General features: G+C 34.4%; 17 protein-coding genes and 3 pseudogenes across 20 annotated transcripts, besides 4 other annotated features; 8 read left to right on the top strand and 12 right to left on the bottom strand.

The window, feature by feature from the left end:
• Nucleotides 1–21,775: part of a mobile genetic element that runs on past the window's edge.
• Nucleotides 219–2,126, top strand: TVAGG3_0090590 (protein of unknown function, DUF4106 family; the record flags this gene model as incomplete). The annotated part of the gene is made up of 1 exon (XM_051222441.1): nucleotides 219–2,126. A coding segment is annotated over one exon (1,908 nt), but the record flags the coding sequence as incomplete, so codon positions are not given.
• TVAGG3_0090580 (protein of unknown function, DUF4106 family) lies at nucleotides 2,276–2,452 on the top strand (the record flags this gene model as incomplete). The annotated part of the gene is made up of 1 exon (XM_051222440.1): nucleotides 2,276–2,452. One exon carries the CDS (start codon nucleotides 2,276–2,278, stop codon nucleotides 2,450–2,452), a length of 177 nt encoding a protein of 58 aa, XP_051107426.1.
• TVAGG3_0090570 (protein of unknown function, DUF4106 family) lies at nucleotides 2,485–3,326 on the top strand (the record flags this gene model as incomplete). The annotated part of the gene is made up of 1 exon (XM_051222439.1): nucleotides 2,485–3,326. A coding segment is annotated over one exon (842 nt), but the record flags the coding sequence as incomplete, so codon positions are not given.
• Nucleotides 3,382–4,092, top strand: TVAGG3_0090560 (protein of unknown function, DUF4106 family; the record flags this gene model as incomplete). The annotated part of the gene is made up of 1 exon (XM_051222438.1): nucleotides 3,382–4,092. One exon carries the CDS (start codon nucleotides 3,382–3,384, stop codon nucleotides 4,090–4,092), a length of 711 nt encoding a protein of 236 aa, XP_051107424.1.
• TVAGG3_0090550 (Poxvirus D5 protein-like family) lies at nucleotides 6,466–7,050 on the top strand (the record flags this gene model as incomplete). The annotated part of the gene is made up of 1 exon (XM_051222437.1): nucleotides 6,466–7,050. The coding sequence occupies one exon, from the start codon at nucleotides 6,466–6,468 to the stop codon at nucleotides 7,048–7,050; it is 585 nt and encodes a 194-aa protein (XP_051107423.1).
• TVAGG3_0090540 (protein of unknown function, DUF4108 family) lies at nucleotides 7,116–7,505 on the top strand (the record flags this gene model as incomplete). The annotated part of the gene is made up of 1 exon (XM_051222436.1): nucleotides 7,116–7,505. The coding sequence occupies one exon, from the start codon at nucleotides 7,116–7,118 to the stop codon at nucleotides 7,503–7,505; it is 390 nt and encodes a 129-aa protein (XP_051107422.1).
• On the bottom strand, nucleotides 7,522–7,971 carry TVAGG3_0090530 (uncharacterized protein; the record flags this gene model as incomplete). The annotated part of the gene is made up of 1 exon (XM_051222435.1): nucleotides 7,522–7,971. One exon carries the CDS (start codon nucleotides 7,969–7,971, stop codon nucleotides 7,522–7,524), a length of 450 nt encoding a protein of 149 aa, XP_051107421.1.
• Nucleotides 8,007–8,542, top strand: TVAGG3_0090520 (annotated as a pseudogene). Its single transcript has one exon. A coding segment is annotated over exon 1 (536 nt).
• On the bottom strand, nucleotides 9,618–10,929 carry TVAGG3_0090510 (annotated as a pseudogene). The gene has a single exon. A coding segment is annotated over exon 1 (1,312 nt).
• Nucleotides 11,077–11,532, bottom strand: TVAGG3_0090500 (uncharacterized protein; the record flags this gene model as incomplete). Its single annotated transcript, XM_001295304.1, has 1 exon — nucleotides 11,077–11,532. One exon carries the CDS (start codon nucleotides 11,530–11,532, stop codon nucleotides 11,077–11,079), a length of 456 nt encoding a protein of 151 aa, XP_001295305.1.
• Nucleotides 12,718–13,110, bottom strand: TVAGG3_0090490 (organellar and viral DNA polymerase type B; the record flags this gene model as incomplete). The annotated part of the gene is made up of 1 exon (XM_051222434.1): nucleotides 12,718–13,110. One exon carries the CDS (start codon nucleotides 13,108–13,110, stop codon nucleotides 12,718–12,720), a length of 393 nt encoding a protein of 130 aa, XP_051107420.1.
• TVAGG3_0090480 (uncharacterized protein) lies at nucleotides 14,014–14,676 on the bottom strand (the record flags this gene model as incomplete). Its single annotated transcript, XM_051222433.1, has 1 exon — nucleotides 14,014–14,676. The coding sequence occupies one exon, from the start codon at nucleotides 14,674–14,676 to the stop codon at nucleotides 14,014–14,016; it is 663 nt and encodes a 220-aa protein (XP_051107419.1).
• On the bottom strand, nucleotides 15,165–15,749 carry TVAGG3_0090470 (His-Me finger endonucleases family; the record flags this gene model as incomplete). Its single annotated transcript, XM_051222432.1, has 1 exon — nucleotides 15,165–15,749. One exon carries the CDS (start codon nucleotides 15,747–15,749, stop codon nucleotides 15,165–15,167), a length of 585 nt encoding a protein of 194 aa, XP_051107418.1.
• On the bottom strand, nucleotides 15,797–16,381 carry TVAGG3_0090460 (phage tail repeat-like family; the record flags this gene model as incomplete). The annotated part of the gene is made up of 1 exon (XM_051222431.1): nucleotides 15,797–16,381. The coding sequence occupies one exon, from the start codon at nucleotides 16,379–16,381 to the stop codon at nucleotides 15,797–15,799; it is 585 nt and encodes a 194-aa protein (XP_051107417.1).
• Nucleotides 16,401–16,556, bottom strand: TVAGG3_0090450 (uncharacterized protein; the record flags this gene model as incomplete). Its single annotated transcript, XM_051222430.1, has 1 exon — nucleotides 16,401–16,556. One exon carries the CDS (start codon nucleotides 16,554–16,556, stop codon nucleotides 16,401–16,403), a length of 156 nt encoding a protein of 51 aa, XP_051107416.1.
• On the bottom strand, nucleotides 17,947–18,132 carry TVAGG3_0090440 (phage tail repeat-like family; the record flags this gene model as incomplete). The annotated part of the gene is made up of 1 exon (XM_051222429.1): nucleotides 17,947–18,132. The coding sequence occupies one exon, from the start codon at nucleotides 18,130–18,132 to the stop codon at nucleotides 17,947–17,949; it is 186 nt and encodes a 61-aa protein (XP_051107415.1).
• On the top strand, nucleotides 19,747–20,069 carry TVAGG3_0090430 (annotated as a pseudogene). Its single transcript has one exon. A coding segment is annotated over exon 1 (323 nt).
• TVAGG3_0090420 (serine threonine-protein phosphatase family) lies at nucleotides 20,074–20,316 on the bottom strand (the record flags this gene model as incomplete). The annotated part of the gene is made up of 1 exon (XM_051222428.1): nucleotides 20,074–20,316. One exon carries the CDS (start codon nucleotides 20,314–20,316, stop codon nucleotides 20,074–20,076), a length of 243 nt encoding a protein of 80 aa, XP_051107414.1.
• TVAGG3_0090410 (phage tail repeat-like family) lies at nucleotides 20,837–21,592 on the bottom strand (the record flags this gene model as incomplete). Its single annotated transcript, XM_051222427.1, has 1 exon — nucleotides 20,837–21,592. One exon carries the CDS (start codon nucleotides 21,590–21,592, stop codon nucleotides 20,837–20,839), a length of 756 nt encoding a protein of 251 aa, XP_051107413.1.
• Nucleotides 21,694–21,775: a terminal%2Cinverted (terminal inverted repeat of Maverick-3 transposon ID:TVAGG3_0090400).
• A 125-nt stretch (nucleotides 21,776–21,900) lies between these two features.
• Nucleotides 21,901–21,998: a terminal%2Cinverted (terminal inverted repeat of Maverick-3 transposon ID:TVAGG3_0090320).
• Nucleotides 21,901–23,604: part of a mobile genetic element that runs on past the window's edge.
• TVAGG3_0090390 (uncharacterized protein) lies at nucleotides 21,999–23,186 on the bottom strand (the record flags this gene model as incomplete). Its single annotated transcript, XM_001285749.2, has 1 exon — nucleotides 21,999–23,186. One exon carries the CDS (start codon nucleotides 23,184–23,186, stop codon nucleotides 21,999–22,001), a length of 1,188 nt encoding a protein of 395 aa, XP_001285750.2.

The following is a 23,604-nucleotide window of genomic DNA, read 5'->3' as shown; positions in this document are numbered from 1 at the left end:
ATGCCCAAGCCAACGCTAAAGCAGCCCAACTCATAGGGTCAATAAGGACAAAAATACAAGCGGATGAAGATAGTTCAAATGAAGCTTTAACAAATGCTGACTTTAAGAACGCTTTCGAAGCTCTTCATAGTAAGGTGAAACAAGTGAACGACTTCTCATCTGGAAAGAAACTGAAGTCTGAAGGTTTCGACAAAGAGTTAAGAGAAGTAGCACAAAATATGACGAAAATAACAGATGCAGCAACGAGACAGGCAGTTCAAAGTGCCTATGACGCCGTTAGAGCAACTGTTGTGGAAAGTCAAGAAAAAGAGTTACAACAGACCAAAACAGACCTAGTAAATGCTTTCTTAAGAACGAAAAGTCAGGTAGGACATTATGCTGCAGATGGAACATATGTGCCAGCTGGTGGAACTTATATACCACCAAACCCTCCAAGAGAAGCACCTGCACCAGGACTACCTAAAACATTTACATCGTCACATGGACATAGACACAAGCATGCACCAAAACCAACACAACAACAACAACCAGCACAACAACCACCTCCACAACCAGCACAACAACCAGCACAGCAACCAACAGTTCAAAACCCTGCACAACAACAACCACAAACAGAGCAAGGACATAAAAGAAGTAGAGAACAAGGAAACCAAGAATTCTTAAAAATGCTTAAAGAAGAGTGTGGTTTCCCAGATACTGTTGACTTTAGTGACAGATATAAAGAAGCTATTGGAAAGTTCAAGGATGGAAATACTGACCCGAACCTATTTAGCTTTATGGCTCAGCACCAAAACGGATATAATCTCAAACCTGGAAAATACAAGCTCGCTAAGGGATATGATTTAATAGCATATCATCCAAATGACATGAATGAATTTACTCCGAGATATTTGATGTCAGAGCTAAATGACAATTCAACTTTCGTCATGAAACGCGTAAAAAATAGAGACGGAACGAAAGAACAAAAGCTTATGAATGCGGATGACGTAGATAGGGAAATTGTTAAAAACGGTCTCGGAATATATGAAATGCCAGCAGATGAGGTACAAGAAACTCCACAGGAAGAACTAGTTCAGATACAACCAGACATGGAAGAAATAGTTCAGCAACAACAGCTAGAAGAGCCTGAAGGAAACGAACAAGTCACTCCTTTGGAAACTAACTTCACAGAACTAGATGAAGATTTGGAACAGCCGAAAAATCTTGACCCTCAACAAGAGTATGCGGAGAATATGGAATATTTCCAAGAGTCTAAAAAAAATTCGGCTGACATAGTAGAAGAATATCGAAAAATGTTTGCCGACATACAAAAGACTCCAACACCAGATGAAAATATTCAGCATAGAATGGAAGCACTGAAAGAAAATGTACACAAATACAACAACCCTTTTTACTTACGAGCATTTAACGTTCAATCTTCGGATGAACTCGGTGAAAATAAAAGGTTAAATTTCAAGAAAACATATAGAAATGAAACATTGTTTAAAGTTCATTCAGAACCTAACCAAGATGGAAACAAACCTACTTTTGTTTCTGCAGACGATGGAACTACAATGAGATGGGGTCATAAAGCTAATCCAGATAGGTGGTTCATAAACTTACAACCACAATTCCAAGAAGTTGTAGACGCAATGGAAGTCAATGGTGAACCAGATATAGCTGGTATTTTCAGCGCGGCTTTAATGCCATTGAAAGATATGAAACATGCAGATATTTTGGACCAGTATGAAATGAACATGGCTGATGGAAATATAACACCTGACGTTCTAGAACATTTATCTCAAAGAACTACACAGAACCATAGAGATGGTATATTTGGTGAAGAGTTTAGAAAGAAAGTTAGGGAGGGAGAAGGAAGAGAACCTATTGTACATGACCTTGCAAATGAAAGTTTACAAAATGTCATAAAAACTTACTTTGCAGACAATGAACCGAGAAGGGATGAATATTTAAGAAAACTCAAATGGACAGTACCAAATGAAATGTTAGTATTGAAAAACATGTTCCTTGACAAAATAAAACCAACTACAGAAATAAACGACGCAAGACTGAAAGATTGGGTAGAAGCTTTCCCATTCACAAAAGATATAGTTGGTAACATGGAAAGAAAACCAGAATGGCTACAAAAAATATATTTGGAAACGAGCATATTCCATATGGACAGGCACTGTTTGAAGAGCTTGAACCAGAAACTCAGGAAAGAGTCATGCAAACAATACGCGAAGACTCAAATACAAACTATGACAAACTCTTTCTAGGATATAGGTTACCTGAGATGGGCGACCAGAGCCAAAAGGCAAAAAGGACATGGGAAATTTGCAACATACTAGATGAACATAATGCAAAGATGCAACAACTTGAAGCAGAGGGCAATGAAGGAAAAAGAAGAGTTAAAAACTCAGTCAGGAAGAAAGTAAAGCTTGGTCCACGTGGGTTCTATTATGACATATAAATCCAACTATTCTATATTTTTACTCATATGAAATGTACGCCGCTCAGAATATAACGCCAACAGTTTTGGATGCCATGAACGGAAATGTTTCCGAATGGTATAACGAATGCGACAATGCCATTAGAAGGTCAGAAATAGTTCCTGGAACTTACGAATATACAACTGCTGTTTCTTATGGAAATGTAGGTGAGTTTGGAGAAGGTTCTTCAACAACAGTAGATATTGCTTGCGACAGGTTTCATATTATTTCTATTGACAACTCATTCTTATACGTGGAACAAGACATTGAAATAAAACCTTCTGCCAAGTTGTCTGACAAGAAAGGTTGCAATGGAATTTTCTATGTCGGATACCAATATGCTCCAGAAGTTTTCATGGGATATAAGATATATTCTAACTCTGACTTAGTTCAAACAGTAACATGGGCAAACTATGAATGGTTCGCTTTGAGAAACTCAGTACAACCACAAGCTAGAGAACAAACAGACCAGTATGCAACTATTGAGAAAATAAGAAGACTTGACCCTAACGTTCCAGGAGTTTATGTTAACCTTTCTGGACAAACTGCAGCAGCAGTAACCAAAGTAAAATTGAAACTTAGAGTTCCTTTGTCATCTTTCCTCATCTTCAGGTTTTTAAGATACTTGCCAAACTGGGCAGGAAAAATTTCTATCGAACTTACTCCAAGCAAAAATAACTTAGTCATTGCACCAACACAAGACCCATTCACTCTTACAGACGTAGAGGGAACAAATAAAACGTCATTCGCCGAATTTTGCAAAGACAAAGTTGACTTAGACTTTGGTTTCTCAAACCTCAACACTGAAGTAAACTATTATTTCAATGCTGCTGGAACTGCTTGGGACCCAGTTAAGTTCACATGCGAAAAATTTGAATGCAAGAGAATAGAAAGCAGACTTGCAGTCTATATGTTGGACCCAGATATTTCAAATGCTTTAGCTGCCAAATATATTGCAGTTCCACTTATGTTCCCTATACACCAAATATCTGTCAAAGACTTTGCAGGTGAAGTTGGAAACCAAAGTGCTGACCCAGGTGCAAGAACAGATATTGCTTTAACAACTGCAATGAAACATGCAGATACTATGTTTGTACTGTTCAGACGAACTATAAATGACTATTCTTGCTTCTACAACCCTGGTATTAAATACCATATAAACATAGATGGCAAATACTATCCAAGAGAAGAATATTCTACAGTTGAGGATATGAGGTCATACAACTTGACATTAGATGCTATGAACTTTAACAACAACTTCACAACAACCATTAACCCTGAAATGCAAAGTTCTATTATGCCATATGTGAAAGTATGGACTCATACAGGAGCTCAAAAAACTCAATATACAAATGGAGACCGTTCAAACTTTTGGCTTGGCATTCCATTTGCTGACTCAGAAGACTTTATGGGTGGTATTTCAACTGTTGGTACAGTTCAAATACAATATACTGGTGACAGAGACGGTCCAGATGAATTGAAAGCAAAGAAGTTTACAAAACCAATAGCACTTTTCACGGAAGATGCTCTTTTGAAGATTCGTTCGATGAAACCTGCTGGGGCTCCTCAGATTGGTATAACGACAGCTTCCATCGAGCAGATTTTGGCAGCAGGTCAGTAAGTTGTTCTTGAACTGACTTCTCTCCGTCAAATATTGACAGTACGCCAGTTTTGATATAATATTGTATTAAAAACTTACCTTTAGAAATATCGTAGTTTTGAAGTTATATTTTTGTCAACGTCAAGAACTTTCACCATTTCAGTTATACCAACTTTCTTTGCTTTATGAAAATATTTTGGTTCAGCAAATGCTATTCTATAACATTTTCCATTGTTTGTGTAAAGAACTATTCTGTCAATGAACTTGTATGTTTGTGTGTGTAAACTTTGTTTTGCTTCAATTCGAAGAGATACTCAAATACGTCCATCTTTTTATTCTAAGTAAAATGTCATTTCCGAAAAATAGAAGCGTAAGTGTTTCAAAAGGTTTAATGGCGGGGCAGATGTGAAGTTAAATTCACCAACTCAAACAAACAGTCAAAGTGTTGTTGTCAATGTCAAAGAAAGAGATGTTGAAGTGGGGAAACCATACGAAGACGAAGATGGTATAACAATAGTTCCTGTAAAAGAACAACCAACATACCTGAAGTTAGCAGAGACTTAAGTTCTGTTGCAGATATTCGAAACGACTACCAACAACTTAAAGACAAACTTAAAACTCAGGAGAAGATTTGTCAAGCTTTGGGTATAATGTTAAACTTGGTCGAACACAACCCTGTAAAAGTGAACTCATATGTCATTGCACCTCATGAAATTTTGAAAGAACTATTGAAACTTTTGACAGAGGCAGACGATATAAACATCAAAGAAATAGAGCCTGACATTAGTTGCTGTGGTGTTTCATATAATGTCATTGACAAGATATACGTTATGAAAGGAGGTGAAACGTTGAACTTAAAATATAGTTTCCCAGACGTCATAAAAATATTTGACGACCACAACATTTCATTAAAATTTGTTGCTAAGTAAATGGCAGAAGACATAGTGGTTTATACTATTACGACTAAAAACCCTGAGTCATATAATTCTATAACAACAAACTTACAAAGTCCTCAAGGACGGTATTGTAAACTAACTTTAAACACAATGACGACTAAAGCCTGTTTTGCTCTTTTGACACCAGAAGACTTTGTTGTTGTGAATGGTAAAAAATACTTCTTTGAAGATACTTACTCAGATATACCACCAACAGGTTTTGTTGACTTATTTAATACTTTAAGGACGGATGTAACATGTGCTGCAACTAGAGCAGGTTTCATTATGTTTGGATGTCCGACTGAGTTTACTATAAACGATATGAGCTATAATACAAAACTTATATCTGGTTTTTACTACCAACAGTTTCCTATAACAGGAAAAGGTGTCATACAAGGTCTATCTGTTCCATTGACTTTAAGCACACCTATTTTATATATTGTTTCAAACTTAGGTTCAAAGTGCTATTCGAATGTCGACAGAAACTACTATGACCAAAAGATACTCATGCGTATAAACAACACTTTCTCTGCTGGTTTGCCTATTGTTCATTCGAATGCAGAGTTTTCAGCTTTAGTAAACTCAAACACTTTAGCAAAACATAAACTTAACCTTAGTTGACGCAAACTTTGTTCCTGTAAAACTTTTATGTCCTATGTATTTGTCAATGACGGCAGAAAGTTTCGAATTGGAAGATGCAACTGGTGAAAGTATTGTACTACAAGAACAACTTCAACAACAAATAGCTCAAGAACAACAAATGCAACAAATGCTCAAGAATAAAAAAAAATATTTTTTTTATTTTTTATAAAAATGTACAGAATAGATGTTTCAGATTTTTATGACTTCCAAGCTTCAGAAATATGTGTCCATTTAGAGACTATAACAAAGCAGTCGAGAATTTGAAACGTTTAGTCATTTATGTTGACTCTGCCCCAGAATGTTATGTCATGAAAGAATGGGATGTTGTCTTTAACAAACCAAGAGCGACAATAGTTTCAGAACAAGAATGTAGACAAAACTTAAGAAAATAAAAGTCGTACAAGTTGGCATGAAGATGTTAGATGCTTGGGATATCTTATTGTCAAAGTTAGAAGATTTTTCAGTTCGTATAAAGTTCTATACACCATCTCCAAACTTCTATTCTATCTTCACTGGATATAAATATGAACAAGTAGAATGGAAAGAAAATGTTATAGAAGCTTGGTTAGACCATGTCAAAGAAATTATATGCAATGGAAACGAAAGAGTCTATGAGTATATCTTATGTTGGTTTGCAAACATCTTACAACATCCAAGTGCTAAAAATGAAACTGCTCTCATTATAATTGGAAAACAAGGAACTGGTAAGAATACTTTCTTTACAGATATTTTGTGCAAACTGTTAGAGGGCTATTCGAATCCGAATATGACAAACTTAGAAAACATCTGCGGTAAATTTAACTCTTCAATAGAGAATATGAAACTTATAGTATGTAACGAACTTCAAAGTATAGATACAACAAAGGTTTTAAACTCAGATGCTTTGAAGAGTCTTATAACAGACAAAGTTGGAGTTGTTGAAAGAAAATATAAAGACCAAAGAGTTTGTGAAAATGTTGCAAATTTCATCATGGTTTCAAACAATGCCGTTCCGATGAAGTTAGAAAGTTCTGACAGAAGATATGTAGTTGTCAGAACGTCAGATTCTCATATGCAAGATACAGAATATTTTGACGACTTAGCAGAAACTTTGACACCTAACTTTTACAACCACTTGTTCTCATATTTCATGACATTAGATATTTCTAAGTTCAATCCAAGACAAATTCCACATACCGAAGAAAGACAAACATTGTTAGAAGCAAACAAGAGTGTATATGAACTGTTTATAGATGAGACTAACTTTGAGTGTTTAGATGAAAGGTCATTGTACGATTCGTATAAACAGTATTGTCAAGAATATGGTTATATGGCAGCTTCTAAACGAACATTCTTGGCAAATGTCAAAAGTCTTTTAGATGTTCAGAACGGCGTATATACAAAGAAAAATTTTTCTGAGTAAATTTTTAAAAAATATTTTTTTATCCGATAGAAAAGATGACGAAATATATTTCAGTCAACAAATATATGTCAGGACTTAAAGAAGAACTAGACCCATTCGCTTATTTGAATGTTTACTTCTACCATTTTGAAAAGTCTACATTTGACAAAGTTTGGAACATCGAACCAGTTAAGTTTGCTATTGTGACTAAAAATGGTGCGAAATTTGAAGACTTAGACATAGAAGGTTTGTTAACAGTCAAGGAAAATTTTGACAGAAGGTTTTCAAACCTTAAAGAAGGCAAAGCATACAAACTTGTTATACCTTATGAACCAAAGAAAGCAGACGACTATGAATATTATGAGTCTAAGATAGTTGAAGTTCAAGGTAAATTGGGTAAAAAGATTTTAGAGTCTAAGCCAGTGTTTGCTCCTAAAGAGGAAGAGAACATTGACATTGACCCAGAAATGTTCTAAAAATAAAATTTTATTTTTACATGTCAAATTTCTTCTTCTCTGGCTCTGGTTCTTTCTTCTCTTCTTCTACTTTCTTTTCTTTCTTTTCTCTCTTCTTCTTCTTTTCTGGTGGAGTTATGTCAAATTTCTCAGAACCATATTTATGTAAAAGTTCTTTGTCCTTTAATAGCTCTTCTATTCTGTTTTCTATTTCATCTTCAAGAACAGCGCATGTGTCTTCTTTGCATTCTAAGAACTTTTGTTGGACTTCATCTTTCCAATCGGCGTCATCTCTGTCAACAAGTCTGTCATTGACAAATTTTAAGACTGCTCTTTGTAATGTTTTATGGTTCTTGTCATATTCCCAGAAACAGAACTTTAGAACAAATTCACCTTTCTTGTTTACACTATGTAAGATTTTATGGTCTACAGATGTTTTGCTGTCGAAAAGTTTGTCTCGAATATAGATAGCGAAATCGCTAGACATTTTCAAAAGATAAAAATTTTAATTTTTCTAAAAATATGTTAGAAAAAAAGTTTGCTGACATTGACAAGAAATTTGAGAATGTTTTGAAGAAGAACAAGAGGAAAGTTAGAAAATGCTCAGATAAAGCCTATACATGACAAGTTCTTATTTGCTCAGAATGGTATAACAGGTCTAATCGCACCACCTGGGTCGGGTAAGACTTTCACTTATCTTAAAATGGCTGCACAACAACAAGAACTAGATGAGAAGAACCCATTCTATGAGTTAGTTGTTATTTGTAGTACTTCTGGTCAATTTGACCAAACCGTCAATTCGTTCAAAGATATTATAAAGAAGTCTAAGTTAGTATGTATAAAAGACTCTGAGTTGTTAGATTGGATAAAGAAGTACCAAAGAAGAGTTTTGAAGTACAATGCTATAAATGAGTATGTCAATTCGAAGTTTAAAGACCCAAATGAGGAAATGCAGAGAATATTAGAGAAGAAACACTTCAGAAACAAACAGAAAGAGATAGAATACATTTCGAAGAAATTGCAATCTTACGATTGGAAAACGTACCCTCATAGATGTCTTCTTATCTTAGATGACTTTGCTTCTCATCCTTTGTTAAAGAACAGAGAACAAGATATGTGTCGAATTCTTAAGAAGCTCAGACACTTTAACATTTCAGTTGTCATTTGTGTACAGACAGCAAAGAGTTTAAGTAAGGATGTAAAGAGAATACTTACTGACATTGTACTTTCCCAGGATTGTCCGAAGACGATTTCATGGAACTTATGAAAGAGTCCATGGCAGGTAAGTTTGACAGACATGAACTATGGGAGAAGTACAAAGTCATACAAGACCCTCATACTTCTTTCAGAATTCACATCTACGCGAACAAAGTTCAAATTGTAAAAAGTCAAGCTTGAAAAATGTAAGTGTTTGAGTCTTAGTCTGTTGTGGTGCTGGGGCTGTCGGTTCTTCTGGCTTTGGAAGACATTCAGGAAGAGGAACGTCGGACATTCGTTTGTGTCTTAACCGTCTTTGTTCTGAAACAATATAATATTGTCTTGAAAAAGTACAATATTGTCTTGAAAAAGTACAACATTGTCTTGAAAAAGTACAACATTGTCTTGAAAAAGTACAACATTGTCTTGAAAAAGTACAACATTGTCTTGAAAAAGTACAAGACTTGTTCTGAAAAAGTACAGCCGTACTCAAATTTGAGAGACATTGTACTGAATTTATACAACATTGTTCTGAAAAAGTACAATATTGTACTGAATTTATACAACATTGTCTTGAAAAAGTACAACATTGTCTTGAAAAAGTACAACATTGTCTTGAAAAAGTACAACATTGTCTTGAAAAAGTACAACATTGTTCTGAAAAAGTTCAAGACTTGTTCTGAAAAAGTACAGCCGTACTCAAATTTGAGAGACATTGTACTGAATTTATACAACATTGTTCTGAAAAAGTACAATATTGTCTTGAAAAAGTACAACATTGTCTTGAAAAAGTACAACATTGTCTTGAAAAAGTACAACATTGTCTTGAAAAAGTACAAGACTTGTTCTGAAAAAGTACAGCCGTACTCAAATTTGAGAGACATTGTACTGAATTTATACAACATTGTTCTGAAAAAGTACAATATTGTACTGAATTTATACAACATTGTCTTGAAAAAGTACAACATTGTCTTGAAAAAGTACAACATTGTCTTGAAAAAGTACAACATTGTCTTGAAAAAGTACAACATTGTCTTGAAAAAGTACAACATTGTCTTGAAAAAGTACAACATTGTTCTGAAAAAGTTCAAGACTTGTTCTGAAAAAGTACAGCTGTACTCAAATTTGAGAGACATTGTTCTGAAAAAGTACAATATTGTCTTGAAAAAGTACAACATTGTCTTGAAAAAGTACAACATTGTCTTGAAAAAGTACAACATTGTCTTGAAAAAGTACAACATTGTCTTGAAAAAGTACAACATTGTCTTGAAAAAGTACAACATTGTCTTGAAAAAGTACAAGACTTGTTCTGAAAAAGTACAGCCGTACTCAAATTTGAGAGACATTGTACTGAATTTATACAACATTGTTCTGAAAAAGTACAATATTGTACTGAATTTATACAACATTGTCTTGAAAAAGTACAACATTGTCTTGAAAAAGTACAACATTGTCTTGAAAAAGTACAACATTGTCTTGAAAAAGTACAACATTGTTCTGAAAAAGTTCAAGACTTGTTCTAAAAAGTACAGCCGTACTCAAATTTGAGAGACATTGTACTGAATTTATACAACATTGTTCTGAAAAAGTACAATATTGTCTTGAAAAAGTACAACATTGTCTTGAAAAAGTACAACATTGTCTTGAAAAAGTACAAGACTTGTTCTGAAAAAGTACAGCCGTACTCAAATTTGAGAGACATTGTACTGAATTTATACAACATTGTTCTGAAAAAGTACAATATTGTACTGAATTTATACAACATTGTCTTGAAAAAGTACAACATTGTCTTGAAAAAGTACAACATTGTCTTGAAAAAGTACAACATTGTCTTGAAAAAGTACAACATTGTCTTGAAAAAGTACAACATTGTCTTGAAAAAGTACAACATTGTTCTGAAAAAGTTCAAGACTTGTTCTGAAAAAGTACAGCTGTACTCAAATTTGAGAGACATTGTTCTGAAAAAGTACAATATTGTCTTGAAAAAGTACAACATTGTCTTGAAAAAGTACAACATTGTCTTGAAAAAGTACAACATTGTCTTGAAAAAGTACAACATTGTCTTGAAAAAGTACAATATTGTCTTGAAAAAGTACAAGACTTGTTCTGAAAAAGTACAGCCGTACTCAAATTTGAGAGACATTGTACTGAATTTATACAACATTGTTCTGAAAAAGTACAATATTGTACTGAATTTATACAACATTGTCTTGAAAAAGTACAACATTGTCTTGAAAAAGTACAACATTGTCTTGAAAAAGTACAATATTGTACTGACTCAGTATGGAGCTTGACCCCCTAGACGAAGCAATTTATCTAATTGAAATTAACGAGCTTGTTAAAGACTTCCTCAGGCAGAATGTAAAGGTCAAACTTGAAAAATAAAGATTGAAATTTACTCTACTTGTTTGAAGTTGTCAAAATACTCTGTTATTTTTTCTTTCAGTAGCGGCAAATCTTCTTTGAAGGTAAGTATTGTACAACCTTTCATATCATAGTGTGTTTGAGGTAAAGTATCTTGAACTATTTGTTTCACATCTTCATTCGGTGTCATTGAAATCGGTAAGTTTTCGCGATAGAACCAATTTCTGTCAGATTTGTAAATCTTAGCAAGGTCGTAAAAGCTTTTGTTGTTTCTTCTGACTAAATGCAACATAACCATATCTCTGTCTTCTTCATTTTCCATCTCTTCAGTGTAAATCATATACTTATAGTTCTTTTCCTTTCCTTTTGGTACCGAACGTGGTATTCTTTTCTGTATGTTTTTGTCTTTTGCTTCAATGACTTCATCTTTTGCTTGAAGTTTCTTTTCCATCTCTTCACGTTCTTGTCTATGAATTTCATCTAACATCATGAAAATATAACAAGCGTAACGAGGTGAAGCCCACATTGCTACAGCATTTACTAAAAGTCTATGAACATAATATCCTTTCAAACTATTTGGCAAATTTTTACGATTTTCGTACGGAATCTCGTTCCTCGGTTTTCCGAGGAACGCAAACATATGAGGAAATTCTTCTAAAAGTTCTTTTGCCTGCTGGTTTTCAAACCAATGATATGCTTGCTTTGTAGAACGAAGAGCTGTCAAAATACTTTGCATTTGGTACATATCGTCTTTGACCGAACGAATGAGACGTAACTGTTTGTTATATTGTATGTACTCGTATTCTTCACTTATGGCTTCATGAACGATAGCAGGTGTTGTGTTCTCTGTTGTTGACATATCTGTCTTTACATACAAAATAAAAAAATAAAAAAAAATAAAATTAGCGTTATTTTCTTACTTTCACAAAAGACCAAAAATAAACGCTTTACATGTATTTTTCAGCAACTTCGTCAAGAAGTCTGTAAATATACCAAGCATAGCGAGGCGAAGCCCACATTGCTATTGAACTAACTAGGAACTTATGAACATATATACCTTTTAGATGTGATGGTAAGTTTTGTCTGTCTTGGTACATTTTTTTAAGTTCTACATGTTCAAACTCACTGAGGAGTTCATGAGTGCTATTTAATTCAAACCAGTCTTGTGGTTTCTTAGTATCTGGAGCAAAACATGCTGTCAAAATACTTTGCATTTGGTACATGTCATCTTTGACCGAACGAATGAGACGGAGTTGTTTGTTAAACTGAACCCACTCATATTCTTCATTTATGGCTTCATGAACGATAGCAGTTGTTGTGTTCTCTGATGTTGACATATCTGTCTTTACATACAAAATAAAAAAATAAAAAAAAATAAAACTAACTTTATTTTTTCTATCTTATGAAAATTCATGAAATTTGGTCATTTTTCAGTAAAAATATATTTTAGGTGAAGAGGTGAGATTTCACCTGTTTTTTCACCTCTTTTTTCACCTCTTGAATTTTGTATAAAAGATATGATTTCAGGGATTTTTTTTACGAAGTGTCAAAGTTCTCTTCGTCACTCATAACAGTTATATAATGAAATTTGGTCATTTTTCAGCAAAAAATATATTTTAGGTGAAGAGGTGAGATTTCACCCGTTTTCTCACCTCTTTTCTCACCTCTTTTTTCACAAGCGTTTTACATGAATTGTACGATGTATATTTGAAATCCTAAACAATTTCGTAGCTTCTATTTCTTCTTTTAGTATGTCAAATGTTTTAACGATACCGAAAGTTTCTTTATACTTCTTCTTGACATCAGATAGAAGGAAATCGTCTGCTGTTGGATAGTTTTTGTTCAGAAATTCTAACATGTCCATTTTATCTTCTGCTGGTTTTTCTGCTTCTTTCTTTAAATCTGCATAGTCGTTTCTCATTCTTTCTATCTCTTTGACGGAGTAGTTATATTTCCTCATTGCTGCTTTACATTTTGAACATTGCGGGTTCATTTTTGCATTGTACATTGAAACCTTACCTGCAAGTATGACTAAGGCGTCAATGGTTTTCTTTAACTCAAACATAGCGGGTCTTATTTGTTCGTTCCATACCTTACCTCTTCTATCTTTATCTCTTATCTGCCATACACATTCAGCAACTAACGAAACAAAGTTGTCGTAGGTCTTAAACTCCCCAGATTTATATATGTCAGAAACATTCTTATATACCATGTCGCAATCTTTGTCCATAACCTTATGGTTGCAATGAAATCCTAGAAACTCATAGTTTACCTTTCGTATGAACTTCTTTATTTCTACTGAGTCAGTTGGTCTGACTTCTATTTCATCGAATTCAGGAATAGTGAGCTTTTGCTGCTGAATTTCAGGAAGTTTAGGTAGATGGTCAATAATATCCTGCATTTCATAAAGATACTGTTCATTTGTTTCATCTTTTGCGGTACAGTCTAAATCTCCTTGGAGAAGTTCTTGCTTTATCTTCTGGATTTCTGTTTCGAAAGTATATGAAGAAGGAATGAAGCTTTTCATTTCTACTAACATTGAAGTTGGGTTCATGACTAACGAGTTTGGTGCTGTTGTTGCTAACATGTTCTTACAATAAAAATAAAAAAATATTTTTTGGTGGGACTACCTTTATTTTATTTCGGGAAAATTCATGAGTTTTGGTTGAAAAATACGGTGGAGCCAAAAGTGGCTCGACCTCAAAACAAGCATTTTGTGAAGAATATACCAACCGCCGGAATTCCGACGGTTGCTTTTTATACAAAATTCAACGGGTGAAAGAATACGAAGATGAAGTCATGACAAAACATTTACGATGAAACCTTGACAAAACATATACGAAGAAGTCTTGACAAAACATATACGATGAAATTCATGAAAATTCATGAGGTGAAAAAACAGGTGAAAAAAGAGGTGAAATCTCACCTCTTCACCTAAACATTATTTTTGTCGAAAAAAATGGTTCATTTACTCACAATATTTTTGTACAAAACGACCCCAAACTTTTAACTTCTTTTCTGCAGCTTCTAATGCTATCTTAGCGAGTTCATATTCTCTAAATTCTCTCTTTAAATCTTCTTGTTCCCATTGGTCTAGTTCGTATGGCGAGTCTCTATAACCAGAACATATCTCACGTTCATGTTCTATTTGTTTTTCATGCATTTTTCTAACTTCTTCTTCGAACAAAGGTTTAGCATTCTCTGCTGTATCTTCAAGTTCTTCTTCATCTAATTTCTCATGAACTTTCTTGTCTATGGAGTCCATAATTTTTCCAACTGCTATACAATATTTTGGAGAGGCCCACATTGCTATATAGTTTACAAGTCTTGGGTCTACATACGTTCCTCTAACCTGTTTGATTTCATCCGGAATTCCTGCATGAACCTTGTATAAAAAGCAACCGTCGGAATTCCGGCGGTTGGTATATTCTTCACAAAATGCCGTATAATACTCTTCCCAGGACTTATTTTCCAACAACTTTCTAAAGTCTTTCCTAAACTGCTGACACATATTTGTTGCATTTATATAACCATCCTTGTCTCTACGTAAGACTTCAATACCGTTGTAAGTGCCTTTTGTGAATGTTTCGCCATTAGATTTGTTCGTGAACGTTTTTGCTTCGACTGACATTTCTGTTCTTACAATAAAAATAAAAAATATTTTTTGGTGGGACGTCGGACATTCGTTTGTGGCTTAACCGTCGGACCACAACGATAAAAATCTCATTTTAACTCACTTTTTTTCTATCTTAAGGAAATTCATGAAAATTCATGAGGGTGAAAAAACAGGTGAAAAAAGAGGTGAAATCTCACCTCTTCACCTAAAATATATTTTTCAATACTTTTTCAGCACTTCTCCGTAGTTATATATGAAAGACAATTCGAGATAAAAGTCGTAGTACAATGGAACAATATGTTGCACACCATTTGTTGTGAACCAAACTTGAAAGTCAGAGAAACTGTTACTAGGTGGTTCGGGATGAAATTTCTTCATCTGATATAGTCCTACCGGCATTTGTAAAGATATAGTCTAACGGTTTTGTATCTGCTACTTTTGTTCTTTGTTTTTCAACCTGAAACATTTAATATATGTAAAAATATACTGTTTTAAAAAATGTTTTAAAATGGTATGCCATATAGCTTCTTGAATTTGTTAAGATATATTTTAACGCATTTTCCATCTGTATCTCTAGCGTATACATAAGCATAGCCTGCCTTAGTAAAACATACTTGTAATTTTCTATAGTTTACGCCGGTATAAAAGTAGAAAGAGTCCTGTTCTTCGCTATAGTAGTAAAACTCAAACGTATGCTCGCCATAGTCTGTAATTTCAATTGCTTCATCTTCTAGTTCGTCGACAAATTCGAATACAATATCTCGAAATTTGCCTTTGTTCTTATTGTTTTCAGAACAAGTGACCCAGCGTAAGTTTTCAAGTCTATTGTCGTTTCTTATATGGTTTATATGGTCTACAAAGGGTAGATTGTTAGGGTTCGGTATAAAATGAGTTGCAATGACAATATGTTTAAAATAGTTTTTTCCACTCATATCCATAAGAGCATATCCGTCATTTCGCTCCCATCCGCTTAAAACTCTTTTTGTCTTTTTGTTTCTGACTTCAAATGACTCACAACAGTGAATTTCATATTTCTCATCTAACAAACAAGTTTCCCAACGGTCTTCTCCAACAAACTCAGCGTACATTTCAAATAAAATAAAAAAATATATTTTAAAAAATATGTTGTTTTCTTTTACTTAACATAGCCACCAGCTACCAAAAGTCTTTGACGCCAACCCATACCAGCTAATGAAGGTTGAGTTGGTTTAGTTTCCAAACTAAACTTTGGTTTTGGTTTATCTTCAGTTTTTGGCTTCCCTTCTTCTATCGGTTTTTCGTCACTTTTCGGTTCCTCTGACTTTACTTCACTTGCAGGTATGGTTGTGTCGTTAACATCTTCGTAAATATCATATGCCATTTGTTTTTGTTTTCCTTTCAACTTTTTGTGTTTGTTGTAAAGTTTAGAATATTTCGACTCTAAGTCAATGAGATGTTCTATAATGAACTGTTGGTCAGTGAAGTAAACCTTCCCATCTGCTGTCTCGAAAGCGCCTTCAGACTTCAATATTTTATTTGTGAGAGTCTGTTTCTTTTTTGAGATACTAGCCGTTCCATTTCTATGAAAAGTGACTTTGTAGTTAGGGTTTGTATTTCCAGACCTGGCACTTTCTATTATTGAATTTTTCTCTTCATCTGTAAGTTCTTTGACAGGTTTTGACAATGGTTCTGAACTTTTTGTTTGTGGTGTCAAATCTACCGTTTCAACTTCTTCGGTCATTTCATCTCAGTAAAAAATTTTAGTTTGTTTTGTTTTCAACTGGTTGTTTAGGTTTTTTAAGTCGGTCTAAAACTTCTTGAGGTATAGGAAGAACTTGACAAACACGTGGTTGTGTAACTACTGGAAGTCGACAAATCCATCTTGAACCCATTTGTCTCAATGCTGTATTGTTCATTTCATCTCAGTAAAAAAATTTACATTCCCCACGTTTGAGGTGGTTGCGGTTGGTTGTTTTACCCATTGTTGTGCATGGTTATATCCTCTGTTAAAGAATCTTTCACCTTGGTCCATATAGTGCCCTGCTTGGTTATAGTAGTCATTTGCTTTGTTATAGTAGTTTCCTGCTTCTCTTCCTACATTGTCCATCCATCCTTGAACTTTTCCTCTTGTTTCAGGATTTGGAATAAGATTTGTTGCATCTCGTGCTACCTCCCAACCTTTCTGTACAGTTTGTATAATAGGTTGTGCTTTCTCTTTCAGTATACCTAATGTACTCAAAATCTTCCTTCCAATTCCAAATGCACCTCTGGCTATTGTTCCCACTGCGGGCAAAAATCTGGATGCAACTCCTGCTAATGCGCCAAATAAACCCATTTCTTATAGGGTAAAAAATGACGAATCCAAACAAGGACCCCTATGTTTCTAAAGCGACAAAGAAAGCACTCATGATAAAAATCTTTAGTTCAACACCAAATGCTTGGTTTATGGATATCTTGGAAAACATTCCGAGGTATAGAGAAGATGGACCACCATACTGGCTAATATTTGTCGGTCAAAACACAAGATATTGTGAAGCCATACCATTACAGTCCAAAAATATTTTAGATGTGAAAACTGCTTTGACAATATTCGTTGACAAATACCATCCAACAAAACTGACATCTGACTGTGAAAGTTCTTTCAAATCAGACGATATTAAAAACTATCTGCGTTCAAAAAATGTAAACCAATATTTCATTGTCGACCAAAACCATTCTGCTCTTGGTGTCATTGACAGTTGTATAAAAATCTTAAGAGACTTAAACCAACCACAAGGTGGTGAGGTAGATGAAATGTCATATGACGACAAATACAGACATTTCTCCATGGCAAAGATGAGACAAGTTTTAAATATTTACAATAGCCGTAAACAAAAAGGTTTGGGAAACCATTCCCCCGAAGAAATGAAAAACAACCCCGACTTAGAGAAAGACTATATATTTAATAGTTTAGTCAAAAGAGACAAACAAGAAAGAATGCCAGGCTTCAAACTTAAGAAAGGTGACAAAGTAAAAATAGAAATACCTAAACGCGACCCATATGAAAATACTATTGACTATGACAACAATGGGAACTCGACAGGTACTCACATTCGTGTTCGTAAAAATAGAAGAAAGTATACAAGAGAATATTATGAAGTTTTAGCAACATGGCAAAATGTACACACTGCAAGCAGAAGATAAAACTACTATTGTCAGACCTCGTTTCAAACTTGTCAAAGTTCAAGGTGGTATACTTTCAAAGACAGTTCCTAACAAATATAAGACAACTCCTGACGAATATGCTAAAGAAGTTGAAAATGACGACTAAGCAATTCTATACCATGCGTAAACTGTCATGTAAGGTGGCATGTAGTCTTTACTTTGTCCTGTTGTTTGCGTATACCCTGAAACGCGATGTGAATGGATTCCTCCTACATCAGTGTTATCCCAGTAACAATTTATAGCAAACTTAACGTCCTCTTTAACATCATATCCTTTACCTTTTGTCATTGCTGACCAATCCCAAAATCTATGACTATGCAAACCTGCTTCAGATGTACTTAAATTTACGTAGTGACTGTGCGCAGGTAAATTTGCACCTGAAATCGTTTTACTTCCACCTGTTTCCTTTGAAGAGTTTGCACAATACAAAAACCTGTCGACTATTTGAGTCCAAGTTCCAAAACCCAGAACTGTTTCTGGTTTGGTAGAGTTCATTGACGTGTAAATAGAACCTATAGGATATACTGTTTGAAGTATTTCTGTCTTTAATGTTTGAAGCTCTGTTTTGTCAGCTTTTTTAACTAACTCATCGTTAACATATGTTTTGTCAGCTTTTTTATCTAACTCAACGTTAACATATGTTTTGTCAGCTTTGTTGTCATATAAATCTTGAGCAGTGAATTTAACTTTGTTTTCATCCTCCATGACATAGACATTTCTACATCTAGTGTATTTCATCGTCGTTATGTCTTCATCCGATGTTAAACCTTGTGGAAAGTTAGGAGGTTTCCAAAGTAGTACATCCCCACCAGTTCCATCAGGTTCTTCAACCGTTCCTGCAATATTTTCTATACCAACAGTTGCGAAGAAATCGTGTGTATGAGTCTTTTTAGAATATTCTTTGTCAGCTCTTGTCACTTCACTTGACATTTTATTGTCAACATATGTTTTATCTGCTTTGTCATCTAACATTGCTGGTAGTTCATCTACGTCATAGATGTTATGTGTATGGTGTTTTTGTGGGTATGTTCTATCTGTCCATGCGAGAATATAGTCTCTTGTTGCATCTACATACTCTTTGTCAGCTTTGTTGTCAATATCTGCCTTCAAAAGAAGTTCATCTATAGGTTTCTCGTTTAAAGTTCTTTTTGTTGGATTTATACAAACAGTATGGTTCTTACTGTCTTGAAACAGAAACTCATCTGTCATTGGGTTTATCGTCAGTTTTAAGTTTCCTTCTTTCAATGACTCAGATATCTTAGAATAGTTTGAAAAGTTTGTTGTGTTCTTATTTAGAGCTTGCAAAATGAGTTGTCGGTTGTGTTGTATTTCTCTCATAGACGCTGTTTCTTTCGACATTTTTATTCTAGATAAAATATGCTTTCAATAGAAAAAGAAAATTCAAGAGTTGCTACAACTAAACCATTAGATGAACTTTTTACTAACGTAGGTCAAAAGTTTGAGACAGAGACCGTAAAGCATGAAGGCTATCGTTTTGACTACCCATTAAGATGGCTAAGAGACCCATCTGTCACAAAAGCTATTGGCTTTCGTAGAATGAAGTTTGTGTCTGTAGAAGATAAAAGTTTTCCATTTATTGTAAGGTTTCATATAGATTATATATCTGAAGGGAAACGAAAAATGTGGGAAGAAATTGAGCTAATACAAGTTGACCTTTCATCTTCTCTACAGACTGCGTTAAAAAATATAGAAGATAAAATAAATTCATGTTATGCAAAATATGCTGATGAATATGCAAATACCGAGAGCACACTTTATGTGAGAATTGTATATGACAAACAAAATTCACAAGTGTCATTTCAAATCTATGAAGACAATCCAAAGAAAGACGAACAAATATATACAGAATTCACTGCAATGTCATGGTATTATTTGCAAAGAATGTTAAATCAGAAAGTCAAACTTCCTTTAGCAAATATTTACAGTCGATATGCAAGAGATGAACCATATTTATTTAAAGATGTTTTCGACTCAGATGCTATTATAGTTCATGCTTCATTTTCTGGTGCACAAAACTCTTTTTATGCTTGGCAAACGACTTTTACGAAAAACCTACAAAGCTATATGAACCGCCGAGTGGAAGTATTTCAGACTTTCAAGTATGGTTTACTACAGATGGAAGAAAGAGAATAATTCCATTATACCACGCGTTTTACTTAGAACTTAGTTTCATATACAACTACTATCGAACGGTAAAAATATGATTTTTTAATACGGTTGAGGTGTTGGATTTGGTTGCCAACTAGACTGTGGTGCAGGTTCAGGCTGTTGTATAACAGGAGCTTGCTCTTCTGGTTCAGGGTCTTTAGGTATAATACCAACGAACTGACCTACTCTTTTGCCAATATTTTTGACTCCGTTCCAAATTCCTCTTCCGACGGTTTTTATTCCATTCCATATACCTCTTCCAACATTTCGAAAGAAGTTTCCTATTCTTCCAAAGAAACCCATTTTACTATATGTAAAAATCTAATGTCCACCTAGTCTCTTACGTTTCCTTCTGAGTTCCATAGCATTCTTTAACTGGAGCTCATACATTCTATTTCTCCTCTGGTAGAAAACATACTCTGGGTCAACTCCTGTGTTCGCGTCATCTGCATAGAGTTGTTTATATCCCACTTCGGGGTTTGTATAAAACTCTTTCCATCTCATATTTGCATACCATGGTGGCAAACCTAACGCAGCGTCATTTGACATGGCAGTTTGCATTTGTACATCTGTTGGCACTTGACCATAGTTTGCCATTGCAGTTTGTATTCTAACTTCATTTGGAATATTCTCTGGGTTTGGTTGTCCAGGTTGCTGTGCATTCGCTAAGTTCTGTGAGTCCATTTAATATTAGATAAAAATATCTCTTACGAGTACATATACTGAACATTTGCAGGCATTGGTTCATCTTCATATTCTCTGTACTTTTCTGCCACGTCAAATAAATAAATGACACAATGGAAAAAACCTAAAACAAGTAGTCCTATTTCAAACCACATTTACTTACTAGTAAAATTTCTTTGTTATGACACTTTCTCCAGTTTATAGGACCTCTCTCATATTCTATCTTATCGTATCTAAACTCATAGTCATGTATGTCCTCTAACCATCTCATGACACTTTCCAAACCACTTTTATCGGATGTAAAGTAAAAGCATGGATGGTTATGTAAAACGTCTAAAGTTTCTAAAGAGTCTCTCAAAGTCCAGTCTACTTGGTATTGAAAATCCCATGTGTTATAGAACGGCGGGTCCACTATAAAGAAAACATTTTCCTTGTCTTTATATTTTTCATACAACTCTGTCCAATGACATCTCACAAACTCTATACCCTCAATATATTTTTCTATGTTCTCTTTGAAAACATTTGTATAGTTAAGATATAAAACTTTTGACATAAGTGTTTCAATGTCATGAACTCTTATAGCACCACTATATAATAGTCTAGCAGATATACTATCCCAGTCAATATACTCTGCCTTTTTCAAAACCTCTCTGACAGTATTTTTCTTATCTAATGGTATACGTTCCATCTTACCTATAGGTATCTTTTCTTTTAACTCTTTCAATATTTTGTTTGTGTCTGGTATATGTTTGAGACGGTTCATATAGTTGTCGAAGTCATTGCATATAATCTTTGAGTCAGGAAATACAGTATGGCACAAATGGGATATATAGAAACTTCCACCGAACAAATCTACAAATGTTTGACCATTCGGTAGTTTCTTAAGTTCTCTCAATAGAATATCTTTACATCTACTCTTATTTCCAAAGAAGGGTAACGGTGGTTTTGTAAAATTCATTTTATATATATAATAAAAATGTTTTTTCCTGAAAAGTGACAAAATTTCTTAGGGGCTAGAGGGCACGAAGTGCCTGGAAGCCCCACTACCCTTTTTTTTTTTTTTTTTTTTTTTTTTTTTTTTTTTTTTTGATATAGATTATATGATTTATACATATGAAAAATAATATATAAAAATATAATTTTGAGATAATTATGTAAATAATATTTTAAATATTTGAATTTGAGGTATAAATTTTATAGTAAAAAAAAAAAAAAAAAAAAAAAAAAAAAAAAGGTAGTGGGGCTTCCAGGCACTTCGTGCCTCTAGCCCTGATGTTGATGTTTAGTAATAAATGAAGTTTTTATTCGGTATATTCTGAATCTTGAATGTCTTGGAAATTTTCTTCTTCTTCGCTCTCTGAGGTGAGGATTTCTTCGACTTCTTCTTCGTCATCTGGTGCTACGTGTCCAGCTATAAATACTTTGTAGAGTCCATCTGGAGGTGTCTGTATTATGAATGTGGTATCGTGTAAGAATACAAACTCAACATCCTGTTTGAATTGGCAATTTGAATTAGTGAATTCTGCCAATTTTATAGGATGTCCTTTGGTAGCTTTCGGGAAGCTTGAAATACTAACTTTGCCACCGTATGGAACTCTTTCTGGTGTATCTAACGCTATAGTGGATATGACATGGAAATTGTCTTGAAATTCTGGTAAAGGTTGTATACAATATAACCGTTTTGACTGTCCTGGTTTGGTAAAAAAGTATACGTAAAAGGACCTTTGCCCATACTCATCCAATTCTTCGAGATAGTTGTAGGTATTGGGATATATGCTGACATACTCAGCAATTTTCACATTTCGCAAATAAGTTTGCATATTTTTGGGGAAAAGTCTAATAAATTGGTCGATGGCTTGTAGTGCAATTAGGTTTGCTGTAACAGGCAAGTATTGAACAAACAAGTCCACGAGAACACCTGGGTCTTTAACTTCATTTTCAACTGGTTGCAAACTATCCATAACAGACTGAAACACTTCCGAATAATCGGTGTCGTCTTGAATTCCCCATTGGTTTTTGAGTTTTTCAAGGAGTTGAAGTCTTTTTTTAGCATATTGCCTGCGAACACGTTCAGGTATGGTAGTGTTTTCTTCTGTATTTTCTGTATCTCCTGATTGAAATTGCTTCGCGAACGCGAGGTATCTCATCTGGGACCTTGTCGTCATCGATGACGCGCTTGGTTGTTCCTCTGTTGTTTCGTTTGTTTGTATGGTATTTTCTTGAGTAGATTGTCTTGAATTGTTGGACAATTGGTTTGCAATTGGAGAAGACTGTAAAACTTGTCCTGTTGTGTCTGGTACAACTGTATCTGTTGTTTCGTTTGTTTGTATGGTATTTTCTTGAGTAGATTGTCTTGAATTGTTGGACAATTGGTTTGCAATTGGAGAAGACTGTAAAACTTGTCCTGTTGTGTCTGGTACAACTGTATCTGTTGTTTCGTTTGTTTGTATGGTATTTTCTTGAGTAGAATGTCTTGAATTGTTGGACAATTTGTCTTGAATTGTATGAGGAAGTTGCTTTGGTATTATAGGAGGTCGTAAGGGTTTTGAGAATGGTGAGACATAAGTTGTAGGAACTTTAACTGCAGAGGTAGTCGACGAATTGTTTGCAATTGTATGAGGAAGTTGCTTTGGTATTATAGGAGGTCGTAAGGGTTTTGAGAATGGTGAGACATAAGTTGTAGGAACTTTAACTGCAGAGGTAGTCGACGAATTGTTTGCGACACTTTTTCTTCCTTCCATTAGACAAAAATGAACTGTTTTTTTCGGACTACTCATAGAAAAGTTTAAAATAAACCGTTTTCGTCAACGGAGACCCCCTCTATTTTTTATTTTATTTAATAGTTACCGTTGGCAAACCGTTCCATCTCAAATATTGAATGAACTATAAACGTTTTTTGTTTTCTAT

The sequence above is a fragment of the Trichomonas vaginalis genome, chromosome IV, assembly GCF_026262505.1.
Source record: "Trichomonas vaginalis G3 chromosome IV, whole genome shotgun sequence".
NCBI lineage: Eukaryota > Parabasalia > Trichomonadida > Trichomonadidae > Trichomonas > Trichomonas vaginalis.
This window is presented reverse-complemented; position numbering and strand designations above follow the sequence as displayed.